This window comes from Vanessa tameamea, chromosome 22 (genome assembly GCF_037043105.1).
Source record: "Vanessa tameamea isolate UH-Manoa-2023 chromosome 22, ilVanTame1 primary haplotype, whole genome shotgun sequence".
NCBI lineage: Eukaryota > Metazoa > Arthropoda > Insecta > Lepidoptera > Nymphalidae > Vanessa > Vanessa tameamea.
Window position 1 is genome coordinate 7,278,498 of NC_087330.1, and position 16,355 is coordinate 7,294,852.

The following is a 16,355-nucleotide window of genomic DNA, read 5'->3' on the forward strand; positions in this document are numbered from 1 at the left end:
CATATAAACCTTACCAGTAGCACAAAAAAGGCTTATAAGGACCTCAAAATGCATAAAACTTGGATAGAAGGGCTAAAGAGGACTGACAAAGAAGTAAGCAATCGTAATGATATTATCACTATAGCAACCGACTTTTATAAAAACCTATACAGTGGTAGCAATCTAACCAAAAATCCACTTTACAACAGCACTAACACAGCTACCCGTTTACTACTCTGCACCACTGGACATGATAGCGAAGAAAACATTGAAGCAATTACGGAATCCGAAATTATAGAGACAATACAAAGGTTAAAATTAGAAAAATCCCCCGGATCAGATAACATCACGAACGAAACATTAAAGCCAGCACGTGAAATATTGGCCTCACCACTGGCTCATCTATTCAATTTAATATTACAAACATCCGAAACACCCACACAATGGTCCGAATCTAATATAATTTTAATATACAAAAAGGGTGACCCTAAAGACATTGGTAACTATAGACCGATAAGTCTCTTACCGAGTATGTACAAACTCTTCGTTGCCGTCATAAACTCAAGAATCAGTCCTGTGATCGATGCCAGACAACCTGTAGAACAGGCAGGTTTCAGAAAGGGATTCTCTACTGTGGACCATATATATACCTTAGAGTTATTGTAGAGAAATACCGGGAACAACAGAGACCTCTTGCATTTATGGATTACTAAAAAGCTTTCGACACGGTAACACATGACAGCGTATGGAAAAGCATGAAAGAGCAGGGAGTTAACCAAGTATATATAAATGTCATCAGGAATATATACAACAACAACGTCGGTAAAATAAAGTTAGAATCCCTGGGCCCAAGCTTCCCCATAAAGAGAGGTGTGAGACAAGGTGATCCGCTATCTCCAAAAATATTTATTGTCATATTAGAGGCCATCAGCAAGCTGGACTGGAATAAACGGGGTTTATACATACAAGGGGCGTTTTTTAAGTCACCTCAGATTCGCTGATGACATAGTGCTACTGTCTGAGACAAGCTCACAACTGCAGTACATGGTTGAATCTTTACAGGCAGTAAGCTTAGATGTAGGCTTAGAAATCAATCTCACTAAGACCATGACAATGACAAATAGCAATAAAAAACCAATACAAGTTAATGGTAATCCACTGAAATATATAGACACATATATATATACCTAGGAAAAACAATAAGCTTTCATAAAGAAAACAACGACAAAGAAATAGAAAGAAGAGAAGAGACCCATTTGTCCGTCTGCTTTTGTATTTCATAAAAAATATAGACATTTACATTGCAATGCATTATAAAAATATATGTTCGTAAACTATTATTCGATTCGAATTGTGATAATATTTTCTTCGTATAAACTTCGGCAAACAATGGTACCGATTATCATGGCGATCCTTTAAACGCTATAGAAGTTTTGAGTATTGACTTTTAGATGTAAAATAATTTAATCATAGATCTGCTTTGAACACCAATAATAGTATTTGATGATATCGCAACTATATTTGTAACGTTTACGATAAAGTTACCAATTTAAGTAGTATTTTGATGCCTACCTGACAAATTGGTAAAATAATGTCCTGCCTGTTGGCATAAATGTATTGAATTGAAGTACGTTAAAACGATGACCTAATTAAGATTAAGTTGTTTAATATGTGTAAAGTGACGTATCGATAAACAAAAGAAGCACGATGATAGAAATAATGCTGAGTGTGTATTTCAAATAAAAAAAACAAACAAACCAACAAGACAGTAATACCCACAAAACGGCTTCCTTATATTGGATATATATTATAAACGCAGTATGTATCATAGATACCTAATACCTACATATATGTATATATAGATACTAAATTTATTAAATAGTAAAAAAAATTATTAATATAATAAAAAATTATTTATTAAATTATAAAAAATATAGATAATAAATTTATCGTTACTACGTATGTACCTAGAATGTATATCCTATATACACTATTTTTATTTCTTATGTGAAATACATTATTCATACATGTGAGAGAATTTCGTTGAAATTAGATATATACCGGTTCCCTAATGATGTTTTTCTTCATCGCATACATTAAGCACATGAAAATTCTGTGGTGGTTGCCTGGGTTTGAACCCGCAATTATCGGTTAAGATGCACGTGTTCTGACCACTTGGTTATCTCCGCTCAATAATGATATTCATCAACAATCTTCGAGCTATTAAGGCATGCTATTAGTAGTTATATTTATTTTAGTTTACAAATTTGTTTAAATATTGGTCGAGTCAATTCAGTGTAAATTAAAACAAATCTTATGTCCTTTTTATTAGTATTAGTATGTCGTTGATCAACAAAATCGTAAAATGTGTTAGTACAAATTTTTATTTAAATAACCTGATGAAAGTCGGTCAGATATAGGGTTGTCATGTTTGGTGTTTTACGGTCGTGTCCGGTTAAATATTTGTGTTCGATTCTGGTTTTAGGCCTTTTTGACATTCAAATTTCTTATTGTGACTTATGGTGCCAGTAGATATAATATTATCAATAATAAAATGTACAACCAAATTTTGCTTTGAGTTGGTATACGAAACATTTTTAAATGTTTAATTATACTTAGCTCAAATATAATGGGTCAATGTATTCCCGTACAAATAAACCATAAATATTAAAAATGTAAACTAAATATAAAAAAAAGTATAGCCAGACAAAGATACTCCTAGCTTTCAAAAAATAATTTTGTCTTAAAGAGTTTTTGTTTTTTAACGTATGGTAACCCTAGTCGGTTTGTATATGCTATATGATAGACGTGTTCACGGTGACTCATGATATTATTGGACTTAACGATTCAAAAACCCAATGAATAATACGTACCGATAAAATCAATTAATTTTAATATAATTTTAACGATCACCGTATATTAGACAGTCTAGATTTATAGTACTTCAATTTCTTCGAAATCTACACTGTTAAATTGAAACGGATAGGACGATAACGAGATAATAATGATATCTTATTTAGTTTTCCAATCGTTGAACCATCCATTTGCCCGCTGCTGTTTACAAATATATATAATATATGTATAATATTATATTCAGAGCGATTTGTTGACAAACGGAACGTGTCACATTGTTTTGAAATATTACACGTTTGGTTGGTAATATTTTGTTGCCAATATTTTTTATGTTTAGTGTTTTGATTACGATATTATATAACCTTTTATATGTTATGTATTTCTATCGAGTTCATAGTCGTGGAAGTTGGTGCATTCTGTACATGCATTTGCGTACACTTGTGCAATATATCCTGTGCAGTCGTTTAGTTTGCTTTGGAAGTAGTAAGATTTCTGCCGCGGCTGCATCATTTCTTTAATTCGATTTTAATATGTGTACTTAATCGTCTTCAGACATATAAGGAATTAAACCGGTTAATTTTTTAAGTATCGCCTTTGTAACTATGACATCAACATTTTCTTCCGACCGTTTTCTTTATCGCTAGAGTTATTATCGCTGTGCAAGTTTACTTTGAGTCCACTTAGTTATAATTCTTTAAGCACGAATTCGATTATATCTGAAATTAGTCTAAACTACAGACTTTAACTGATCCTAGATTGAATGTCAGTTCAAATTAAGCTAGGACATATGGATCGTTGATAAATAAATTGAGTATATCAATTACCGTTTGAATATATATTAAGTAATTTGTTATTTACATTAAAACGGAACGTATTTAGTATTCGCGATATATTTCCTTGAGCCACTTATCCTATCTTATCTTTCTTTTATCTATTCTTGCTTTGCATGACAATCTGACTTCATTAAATATAGCCCTTCCTATAATGTCGTTGGTTTGTTATTCATTTGAGTTCGTCTTGAAACCTGTTTTCGTGACACGGGACTCTCCTGTGAATCATCTCGTCGTAATCTGGTGATGGCGTTGGTCGTTTCGTCTCAGTTCTGTTGCCTCGTGATCGATGAACTGACACGATATTCGGGAATATGAATGACTTACAGAGGAAAGTAACTTGCTTCAGTGCGTTCGATATATGTGGTGATCTGTGTGACGCTAAAACGAATCTTTACAGAAAATGTTGTAAAGCTAAGAGGAAAGTTAAAAGTAAAGTGTCGTTTTTTGATAGGTGAGTTACTTGTTTAAATTTAGATTTATTCTTCTGAGCGGTTTTAATCAATCAAAATCAAAATATATTTTATTCAGGTAGGCTTTAACAAGCACTTTTGAATCGTCATTTTACAAAACTCTATTAAGTGAACGTAAGCACCGTTATGTAGATTCTACCGAGAAGAACCGACAAGAAACTCATTGGTCACTCTTTGCCAACATTTAAAATACAAAGCTATGTTAATTAAACACACGCTTTTTTATCATCTATATAATCTTGTATTGAGTTAAATGCGTTAAATATCCTTTTCTCAACAATAAGTCTATAAAATGCAATATGTTTTTAAATCCGGCTAATAGGTACGGAGATTGGGCATTAAAACAAAAAAAAAAAAAACAAAATTAAAGGCTTTATAACATTATATACAAGTATAATATATACGTTGCTATATTCATTTTTTATACTAAATGACTAATAACGAATATTTTTATTACTTGCCTAATGGAATGAGATTACCGGAAGTGTTATTGACTTTTAAATGAAATGCTTAACCTGTTACTGTTAAGTAAAAATAATAAAAAGCGATTCGTAAATATTAAATGGCAAGATGGTCGCGTGTTCATACATCCGACCTTGAATAATACTCGGAAGGCCGTAACATAACCGATATATAAAAACCTATATTATATTATATTAAATTCCAGGTATCGTATGTTATGGTATTTCGACCGTTTTTGAATATACGTATTCTTTACGACATAATTGGTATATTTTTTTGTATTTCATTTGAATGAGTGTATATTTAACCTTTGATATTAATTATTCCTTAAATACTATGTTATCTATGTATTGATTTACTTAATTATTTTATATTTAATTACATTTTGATACTTTATTAATTACCTAGTAGTAAGTGTATAAGGGCCAAAGTTGTCAAGGATAGAACGCTTGTATCTTAGCCCGGGATTACGGGCTCGGCCCTGTGTCAGTGACAATTAAGAAACAATTATTATACTTATTATTTTATTATTAATTTCTTGCTTGAGGTAAATATCGCGAGGAAGCTTGCACTTTTCGGATGAAAAACTTACACATGTTAATCCTACAACTCTCAGTCTCCTCGAGAGGCGAGGAGACCTTAGCATAGCAATGGGACACATGTAAACTTTAATTTGGTTACTTGTGTTTATAAACAAAATCAACGTCTTGTATCATACTAATAATAATAACTTTAAATATAATTGTTATAATGTTAATTCTACTTAGTAATAGGTAATATACTTAATAATAATCAGTCAATACATGCCATTAGGTTGTACATGCTTTACTTAAGTATTATAGCTCTACTCGCATGTGTGTGTAAACAAATCCATAAAGTCTATTTTGACCTAATTCTTATCGTCGTATCGCCTTGAAAGCTTGAAGTGAATTTTATATGAGAATACAATAACTGGGTAGTAATTGAGGTATTAAGGTAATCAGTCGCATTGAGGTAATTCGTTGATGATGGATCCATGAGGTGCGCAAGGATTATAACTTTTCAATAGCTACTGTATAAATACATCGTATATTTGTTTTTTTTTTGGGAGATGAATACGTATGATGCAAACGTGTGGTTTTAGTATGTAAAATTATATAAGATTATATTAATTATTCGGCAACACAAAAACCATACAAAAGCCATAGACATTGGCACCATAAAGAATATTAACCACTTCAATGCGGCCACTAACCTTGGGAGCTAAGATATAATGTCCCTTGTGCCTGTAGTTACACAGTTCCCCAACTACAATACAAAGTATTGCTGTTTGAAAGCAGAATATGTAATTTGTTTTCACGATATACATGTATAAGTTTGTATTGTATATTTGTAGGCATAACTATGTCTTCTGTTTGTTTCGACTCAAGTATAAGTGAAGTACCTACATAATTATGAGTTCGTGTATAAGTTTTATGAAATATAAATAATTCTTAAAGTTAGCAGTGTACACCATAAAGCCATTGTTAGAGCTTACCAAATCCATGTAATAGGAACAAATAACAGTATATTGCGTTAGTGTAATTGACACAACTCGAGGCCATTAGCGAATAGCGTTAAGCGAATAATTCCATAGAAAAACTAGAACGAATTTGTACTAATAGTTTATTCTGAAGATTTAAAAAATAATTAACAAATGCACGTTATCATTTTCATTGCGTACTCTCGACTGGACTATTAAAACTATTAATATAGTTCATGTCTATTATTGGATTTAAAAGTTCCGCCATTGCTTTAACCATACGTTAGTGTACCGACACATCGCAATGTTTCATATTTTTACGACTTCGTTACGAAAAAATTGGTTTTTATTCTTCTATATTTGTATTATGTTTGAATGCTCTTACCGATTACGTCCACTGTCACCGTCCCTAAGGCAGATTAGCCAACTTCTCGTACTTGGCTACTCTGAAATGTACGACCCGTGTGATGGAGTGTGTGTTCCTAGGGCTGCTCTGCTACTGCAATAAACTTACTCATAAAATAAGTAAAAGTAAACTCGGTAAATGTAACATTGCTGGGCTAAAGCCTATTCTCCTTTTAGAGAGAGGATTTTTGTTATTCTACCTTATAGCTATAATGCAAGTTGCCGGATACCCACAGGCAGACTATATCCCGACTCATGCACACATCACACGATGTTTTCCTTCATCGCCGAGCAAAAGATGAATTATACACACGAATTACACATAAAATTGGTACTCATGTTGGTTCGCATTTGACACAATTTAAAATATTGCTACCCCTTTTTTACATTTATGTCAAATACGGAGTGCTCAGAATTAACAATTGTCGCAAAGGTTTCCCCTGCGAGATAACATCACGACGTACGTAATTTTCTGAATGAGCAAGTGCGATCACAGCCACAGCAAACTTAACCTATAAGTCATGTTTGATAGACAGTTGACAATGTAAGCTATGACTAATATAACAATACCAATGTCACTGGACAGACGCGAACACTTACCATAATTCAATCGCCTTGTATAATTTGTATATAAGCAAAAGAACAATAAACGCCTGCGACGGCTAACGTTACTTTATTTTTGTAATTAATGTTGAAACAGATGTAAGCTATCAACTAACTGTAATCGCGTTTGTTGTATGATTTTCGTCTCTAGTGTACACAAGATTAGATTTATCGTTTATTACAAAAGACCATTCTCTCGAGGAGTTCGTTGACCCCTTATTTAATGAGCTGGGAACGTGTCAAGGCCGATTCTGAAAAGTTTGCAATTATAAAATCTATTTCCTTGTATATCGGCGATAAAGTTAGTCCTCTTTTTTATACCTAATATATTTTAAATAAATAAATAAATATAGGACAACATCACATTTTAAAAGCATTATTTCTACTTAAATATCACCGTATCTACATTTGTGTATTTGTTTTTATTAGTAATAGATGTAATCATTTTATATAGTGTTTTTAAGAAATGGCCGATATTGTTTAGTGTTTTTGATGCTAATAACAGAAGCAGTCGTGGCCGAGCGGTTAAGGCGTCTGACTAGAAATCAGATTCCCTCTGGGAGCGTAGGTTCGAATCCTACCGACTGCGAATTCTTTTGTCCTTTTATTTTTGATAGTAAATTTATAATTTTGTTTCAGCTTAAGAAGAGGTGCTGGGGTCAATGTTCAAGATGATAGCGGATACACTCCACTTCACCACGCGTGTTTACAGGGTCACAAGTAAGATAATCCATGTTATTATCTCTAGAGATGTAAAAAACAAAATCGGTTAACATAAAAGAATGCTGCATTTATAAGGTCGTCATTTTCACTCGGTTAAGCCAACAAAATTGTCATATAATAATTAAATATTGTGTCGAATTTGTTATACTTTTTTTGTAAAATTGTATTTCTGGACGTTTATATTCAAATTATAATCTACATATATTTTATCGAAGTCCAGCCACGATACGTAAATTAATGCCCTGTGTTCGTGTTGACTTAAACATATAAGGCCATCATTACGGTCCCTAAGGAGTAAGGTTCAATTATTAACAACTGTTAATTGTTGTATTGATTATTGAAGTAATGTTATAAATTGTTACATTACTTTGAAAAAATTGGAATTTTTTGTCTGTTTGTCTGTATTGCTCATTCGAAAGCCCTCATACTTGAGCAATCGGAGTGGCGTCAACGATAGCGCGATTTAAATGACTGCTAACGCCATCTAGTTTGTCGTAATGTAAATAAGATATCTTATTTGCGGATTGAAATATCGTTTTAAGTTTGAAGATGCTTTATTTATAATTAGATTAAGAAATAAGTAAATTATCGTGCTGTTGATTTTGAAACTATTAAAAATATAATTTAGTACTTTTAGTAGTATTTGATACGGCTTGGTTCCCGTATAGTCGAAAGGAGTCACGCAATGTGTTGCTTTTTTGCCTGTATTTAAGCTGTGTTTGGTAAGTTTTTTCTTTGTAATTTATGTATGTATTAGCATGATATTAATAATTGGTTTGTGTATTTTTTTTTAGAGGGATAGTTCATCTCCTACTGTCCGTGGACGCGTCGCCATGCGTGTCAAACGACAAGGGCGCTACGCCCCTCCACCTAGCAGCGTTCAAAGGCGACTCGTCTATCGTAGCGATGTTGCTGGCCCACAACAACCCGCCGGTCAACGTGAATCACGTGGTGAGATTTTTTTTTAAAACAATTGTCATCGTATTTATATATTATTTAGTATTTCGTCTGATCTCTCTCCTGTCGCCGCGGATAGACCGGACTATGAGGGTGAGGGGTGTAGAGAGTGCCACCTCTGTTTGCGAATACACCTGTGGATCTCGTGTCTCAGTCAAGAGGACATCAGTATTATATTTCATTATATTTCGGAATTAGAAGAACGAATTCTAGTCATTAACATTTGTTACCATTCATCTATCATCGCTAGATTAGGCCCATTCAAGTTCTGTCGCCAAACAGCAATATGTTGTGTCCCGGTTTGAAGGGCGTGTGAGCAGTATCTAAAGTACACAAGGGTCAAGGATATTGGCGCATCGACGGTGTAAGGGTTGGTTAATATGTCTTAAAATGCCAACGTCTATGGGCGGTGGTGACCACTTACCAACAGGTGTAAAATTTGCCAGATCTAATCTAAATAAAAATAACCTTGGATCCAATATGTAGTGCCCGATTTGAAATGCGAGAAACTTTTTGTCCCTTTTAATATAAAATTAAATTTGGTGAACAGACACTCGAAAACGAGACAGCTCTGCTCCTGGCCGCACAGTTCGGCTCTGTAGATGTTGTCGCCCAGCTCATAGCGAGGGGAGCTGACGTTACCATAAGGAATATGAAGGACGAAAGTGCTCTGGACCTCGCAGCTCAGTATGGAAGGTGAGTTCTCTGAATATTATTGACGGTCTCTTGCATGACATACTAACTATGGTTTTATGAATTGCTAAGTTCATTCGTGGTCTCCATTTTTTTTATATTGTAAGGAATTCGTAATTTTTTTTGTACACTTCAATGGCATAATGACCAATTTAAGGACTTATTTTTTTTTTTATGAATTTGTAGTTTGCGTTGCGATGGTTCAGCTTATATCCAAACTGGTACTATCTAAATTTTATTGATATTGGAGATAATAATCTATTTTCGAAAAAATGAATATGTGTTATTCTTGACAATTTGTATGACACTATAGTTTATATTTGACACGCCTTTGATTTCTTCACGTGTGTTATACGAGATATTCCGTATTTATGTTAGGTACTATCTTACGGTTAGTATCCTTTGAAACTGCGGTCGACTCTAGAAATTAGATTTTCCAACTTCGCCGAACTTCAAGACGAACTTTCCCTACTCTTTATGTGGTTATGTTACAAGAAACTCGTAAAAGGTACTTTGGTTTGTGTGTTTGCTAAGTTTTCTTGGCGGAAATTCAAAAAGTTACGCTCAACGACGATTATTTCTAAACGAAATATCTGAAAATATACGGTAATAATAGTAATGTGTGGTAATAAACTGTTTGACAACCAAAAAGTCTTAAGCAGTTTTTATGCTTTAAAAGATTTTAAGTATTTTATAATTTGTGTTGCTCTTTCATATTCAACTGAAATGTGTGAACAAAAAAAAATATTATATTCAATATAAATAATTATCAATCCCAATTATGTTAATAATAAATGGTATATTTTGTTTTTCTAGGTATTAAAGTAAAGGTAAAATATAATTATGTTTTTAATCTTAAGTTATCTTCGTTGTTACATTTTCAAAAATTAAAACATATAAACACGATTAAAACATAAAGATTTATCTTGCATTGATTTGTTGCCAGGTTGCCAACAGTCAAACATTTGATCAAATACCATCCAATGTTGGTGCATCCCTACAAATTTCCGAATTGGAGGGTAAGGAAGTTTTCTTCCACACCTCTCCACAGAGCAAGCATGAATGGACACATGTGAGTATATTATAAATCTATATATATTATATTACAAGTCCTGACTGACCGATTCATCATCGCCGAGCGTAAACTATTAAAGTTAGGGCCACGAAATTTGGTGAGCAGGATCGTTTTATCGAGTAGACATCCTCTAAAGAAGAAATTTTGGAAATTCTACCCCTATGGGGCTTAAATAGGGGTTGAGAGTTTGTATGGAAGTCCGTCGTTTTCCAAGACAGAAACATGAAACTTTATTTTGGCATACTGATTAAAAATTAGTACATACGTATTTAAGCGTTTTTAAATATTCCACCCTAAAGGGGTTAAATACAAACACAAAATATATTCAACTTCACGAATTGTCAATTCACCGGCTTAGGTGCATCTTTTATACAGCTTGCCTTTAGAAGACATTTGTGGTTATTATGGTCTGGTCCGTATGGTCGTAGCGTATAAACCTATAACGCACTTTAATAAAATAACTATGGCGCGAAAATATATTTTTTTTAATTGCTTTGCTATTATTGCTATATACATACTGTAAAGGTTTTTTTTTATATGAAATAAATTCGTTTGATGTTTTCAAATGTTTTATTGTCAATTGATAAGTATTTATTTATGTTTTCATTGAACTTCACTTAGTTTGTGTTATAAATCATCTCGTGCTCGGCATTGACAACAAATCAAATCAAAATATTATTTCTTCAAGACGCTTACGAGAACTTTTGAATAGTTATTTTCCATAATTAAATTAAATCAAAAGTTACCATCGCGTGTGACGTATGAAAATCTGTCGTGTATTCATCGACCCGCACCTTTGTGGCAATAAGTTTGAGTTAAGAGGACAGTCCTTGCGGAACGCCTAAATAGCGCTTACTATTTTCGAAATATCTTAAAACTGGAGCATTGATTATGGATGAAAAAAAACATTCAGTATCTTAATAGATAGATCTCAAGTTTCACCGCATGATATTTATAAAATTTGTATTAATAACTCAGTAAATTCGTCGTCAACATCACTCCAAACACTGAAATTGACCTTTTCTATTAATGTTTTTTAAGTTATTTAGCTGCTAGTTTATACATGTATTTTTGGTTAAATGGGGACACAAAAGTGTAAATAATACGTTCACCGTGTTAAATTTCTATTATATCACATAATATTATAGTAATTTTTATTTAAATATTGCTTACTTTTTGGCATTCGTCGTCCATACTTTTTAGTATGGAGAAAATCATTTGACGGTTTTGACTTATTATTCGACATCGCTGTCAATAAATTTTCAGTCCCTCCCCAGATCTCAAGGTGGGAGCACGTCAGTTTTTATTTCGAGCCGAGTCTTATAATTTCGCGAATCGTCTACGCACACATAGACAAGTTAGCATAAGGGTGGGGCGCGAGTGTCATGGGATGCAATTGTTAATTATTACTTTTCAAGATTTATCGACTATTAGTCAAGTCACATATTATTAAGTTAGTTCTTAGATAAATAAATATTTTTGTAATAATTAATAAAAATTGAACGATTTTAATTGGCTTTTTAATTACCCTGTATGAATCTACCCCATGGCGTACGAATTTACCGCATTTACTGTACGAACGTACCCCTACCATACCAATACGTGGGGTATATTCGTACAATTATTTTATGTAGAAAAAAGCCTATAACCCTTTAACCTTTTGTCATAATAGTTTTGGACTTTTTTGTAACAAACTATAATATATTTGTTACACTTAAGTACATAAACTAGGTAAATACGACAATTAATCACATCTTAAAAAAATAAAATCTGAAAAGTGTACGAAGGGTAACTATTTTCCCCTAATGTCGAATTAAAAGTACAAAATTGTAAGGATGAACATAGTGAATACCCGAATGAACCTGAATGTAATGTAATTTTTGCACTATCCTGCTTATTTTTTTCTCTTAATACGAAATTTAAAACAAACGCCAACTCATACCCAAACTCATGTCGGTTAGTTCGTCTGCTTCATTCCTAATTATTTAAATGCTTAATTAAAATAGTGCATAGTGCTAAGCAAAAACGGTTGATATACATTCCATTTTGTACTGATGCTATACTTAATTAGTACATTTCATGACCAGATACCGTCAGCGGGCCGCCCCCCTGATTTTTGTGTAATATCAAATAATTTTAATTGACTTGTTTAACCAAGAAGATTTATGTCTTTAGTTTTTAGTTAATTAAAAAAAAACTGATTAATATTTACCTCCATTATTTTTATTTATAAAATTTAAGTAAGTGATTATTTAATGTGTCTTAACGCCCTAATTCGTTATACCTACCAACCTTAAAATATCCAGAAAATAATAATTTAGTTAGAGGAGAGCAGTAGAATCAATAAAAATCATAATGTATATGAAGCATCTTAATGCACTCTGACCGCACCCTATGCTAACAAATAATTTATAATTGTGTTTGCGAGTGACAACCTTATAGCTAATACATTACTCATAAATAAATGTATTTTTATAAATCCTACGTTATGAACGCGCAATGAAAATTTAATTTATTCGTTGCAACGAAAACAAGCAACTAATTGTCTAGGGGGTGCGTACGATACACTGCACAATGCAAGTGTATTATTGGAAAGTACCTATGTGTGTGTTCTAAAATAAATTCCCACGCTGACAAACTATGCTCTTAAGCCTTATAAATATGAGTTCTTTGTCTGATTGTGTGACATATTTATTTATGAATGAAAATACATTGGGAACTAAGGTGTATGTCTATGGCTGCAATTCCATTGGCTCACTCACCCTTCAAAGATGGTACCGAACCAGACGGAATTGCTTATATCCCTATTATCAAAGAAACCTTTGCAACAAACGGACTTGTATTCAAAGAAAGATAACGTCCGTACAATTTGTTCCCTTGTACAGTAGACCAATTATAAGTTATGTATGTGCGAGGACAGTGAAGTATACATATTATTTAAACATTTATACACGTGGAATTCATGTTAATGTAAACGTAAAATGTTATAATTTTACAAGACTGCCATCTAATTCTATTAAAACGCCGCGTGTGACACGATGTTACTATTTATTGTTGAATATTAATATATGTTAATGTAAAGGCGTGTACACACGCCGCATTCGCGATATTCATATTCATTTGTTCGTTATAACGCTTCAATCGGCTCCGCTCGAATTTACCCTACATTGTATGGGGATGTCAGATATTGTCGGTTACGTCAATAACGTTTTGGTTTATTGTTGGTTTTTGATTTTATTACGAATACGGCTTTGTCTACATTTCAAAAATATCAAAATCAAAATATACTTTATTCAATTAGGCTTTTAAAAGCACTTTTGTATCGTCATTTAACGAACTATATTAAATGAAGCTACCACCTGTTCGGAATGCAGATCCTACCAAAGAGAACCGGCAAGAAACTCCGTAGTTACTCTTTTTCAACATTTCACAAAAATACAAAGTCATGTTAGTCAAATACAATTATATATGTATGTTGTCTCCTGCCTGGAAGTCAACAAGTATTAGCTCCAAGTTTTTTCATCTATATAATCTTGTATTGAATAATATGCCTTCTTTACCAAGGTTTTTTTACAAATGATATTGATATTATGATATTATTATATTTGATTGTTTCCCTTAATAAACCTGCTATAAAATTATATAATTAAATATAATATACTATAAGGAAACTACGTCGCGGTTTATTAACTTAAATAATAGTCTAAATTATTAGAATGATAAAATTAATGTCTCGACCACAACGAATACTAAATGGGAAACATTAAAGTTATATACATATGTAATTTAACAGGATTAACTTCGCTATAAAAATGGCGGTCTCTTGTAAATCTAATCTGTCTGTGGGTTGGTACATGTATGCACTACGCGGTCTAATACTTGTCGTTGTATTAGTGATCATGCTCAAGCATCATCTGAGTTTTAAAATCCATTTTATATTATTTATTAGAGGTTAAGGAACCCAGTAAAAGTTGTTTTTTTTTAAATTCTAGTACATATTTGCTGAAATATATCAAATTAAAAATTCCATATTTAATTAGCGCGCGAAAACGCTACTTTGACAATTAGGCGCTGCAATGGGGTCGGTGACGTCACTTTCTTGTATTGTAATCTGTGGCACAGATAATCCACATACAGTAGGCAAACGAGGTTAACTAGCAAGTGACGTCATCATAAATAACCATTTTTAATCTCATAATATATACTTTATTTTTCGCATTGTCAAATAGCCAAACACGTTGATAATTCAAGCTACTTGAACTGTCAAACTTTCATAAGAGCACCCCTCGATCTCCGCGTTAAACGTTACTGCTTCACAAGCGTTGAGGTCTTAGCGTGATGGTTTATAAGATTAGTGCGTGCAAAGAAACTCATCAGTTATATATATACACACATATATATATATATATATATATATATATATATATATATATATATGTATGTAACTATATAATTGGTTTATATTAAATAACAAAGTTATTTACATACTAACATTGTGAAATTCTTGTGGTTCTTATGTTTACTACTGAGTTTCTTGCCGGTTCTTATCGATATAATCTACATTCCGAACCGATGGTAGCTGTAGATTTAATACAGTTGTGTAAAATGATTCAAATGTTCTTGTAAAAGGTGGAATAAAATATCAACACAACAACAATGGTTTCGAGATAAGTAACATGAAAGTTATTTTGCGAATTTGATCCCTACGTAAAGTGAATTCGAACGAATGCGATTAAATTTAGCGTAAACTGGACGATGTCTATGCATATAATAAAATTGGAGTGTCTGTTTGTAATATTAAAATAACCGCTTTTTACTAAATGCATATGTATTTATACACGGTACATATGCCAAAATAACATGTTCAATTTTTGTCCGATTTTGACGGTACTTTCACTGGCAGCTGATGTAATATCATTATATTTATATTATTGTAACTCAGACTACAACAATAACTTTTTATTCAATTCAAACGCGCACGAAGTCGCGGCCACAGCTAGTCTACATTACTATTATAAAGAGGAAAAATTTGTATTTTTTTGTGTGAGTGTATGTTAGTAATGAATAAACTCAAAAAATACTATGCCGATTTAAAAAAATATTACACCGTTGGAAAGCTAGATTTACCCCGAGTAATAAAGGCTATATTTATCGCTAGAAAATATTAGGGATCCTTACTAAAACTTAAGTAACGTAACCCTAGGTGTAAAAAAGTACCCTGAAACGTCTTTCGTCGCATGCGCTGCGGAAACTATTGATGTTAGAACAAAAGTATGCTCTACAATATTAAAGAACATGTCAATATCTATAAAAAACTTCCGGATACCATATGTCCAACTATTATCGTTATGTCACAATAACCACTTTTTACATTCTAAAAGTTAATATAATACCGACCAAAATTAGTACATGTCAACACAAATCATATTGTTTTCGTTTTTTTTTTTTGGTTTGGCTTTTATTTGTCATATTGTTTTCAAGACTGTTTCGATTCATATATATTACTTTTTGAATTGTTCAAATCGGCTATTCCATTCAATATATATTACGAATCGAATTTAATAAGTCATAGAAATAGAAAAAAATAATCTCTCTCCCTTAAGATTAAATACGTTACTTAAATAAAAAACGATGAACAAATTCGGATGGTAAGTATAAATAGATAATGTGTTACAAAAAATAAAAAAAGTCTTATGTCCACCCGTGCGGAGCCTGGGCGGGCCGCTAGTATTTATATATACCTAAATGGAATCGTCCCGTTTTACACACACGGCATCCATGAATATTCAATGGTTTAATTC

At 32.5% G+C, this 16,355-nt stretch overlaps 1 protein-coding gene and 1 non-coding gene across 5 annotated transcripts in view; both read left to right on the forward strand.

Annotated features, from left to right (window-relative positions):
• Positions 1–16,355, forward strand: part of LOC113397642 (uncharacterized) — a 113,631-nt gene that overhangs the window by 7,735 nt on the left and 89,541 nt on the right. For 2 of the 4 annotated variants that reach the window (XM_026636061.2, XM_064218465.1), the window contains exons 2-5: positions 7,746–7,826; positions 8,624–8,780; positions 9,337–9,482; positions 10,426–10,551. In XM_026636061.2, coding sequence (XP_026491846.2) covers positions 7,746–7,826; positions 8,624–8,780; positions 9,337–9,482; positions 10,426–10,551 — 510 coding nt within the window. Of the gene's footprint in view, positions 1–3,814; positions 4,117–7,745; positions 7,827–8,623; positions 8,781–9,336; positions 9,483–10,425; positions 10,552–16,355 lie in introns of those variants that run through there. The other 2 variants (XM_064218466.1, XM_064218464.1) reach the window with 2 other exon arrangements.
• Positions 7,614–7,695, forward strand: Trnas-aga (transfer RNA serine (anticodon AGA)). The gene has a single exon. It is a non-coding gene; the product is annotated as a tRNA-Ser (tRNA).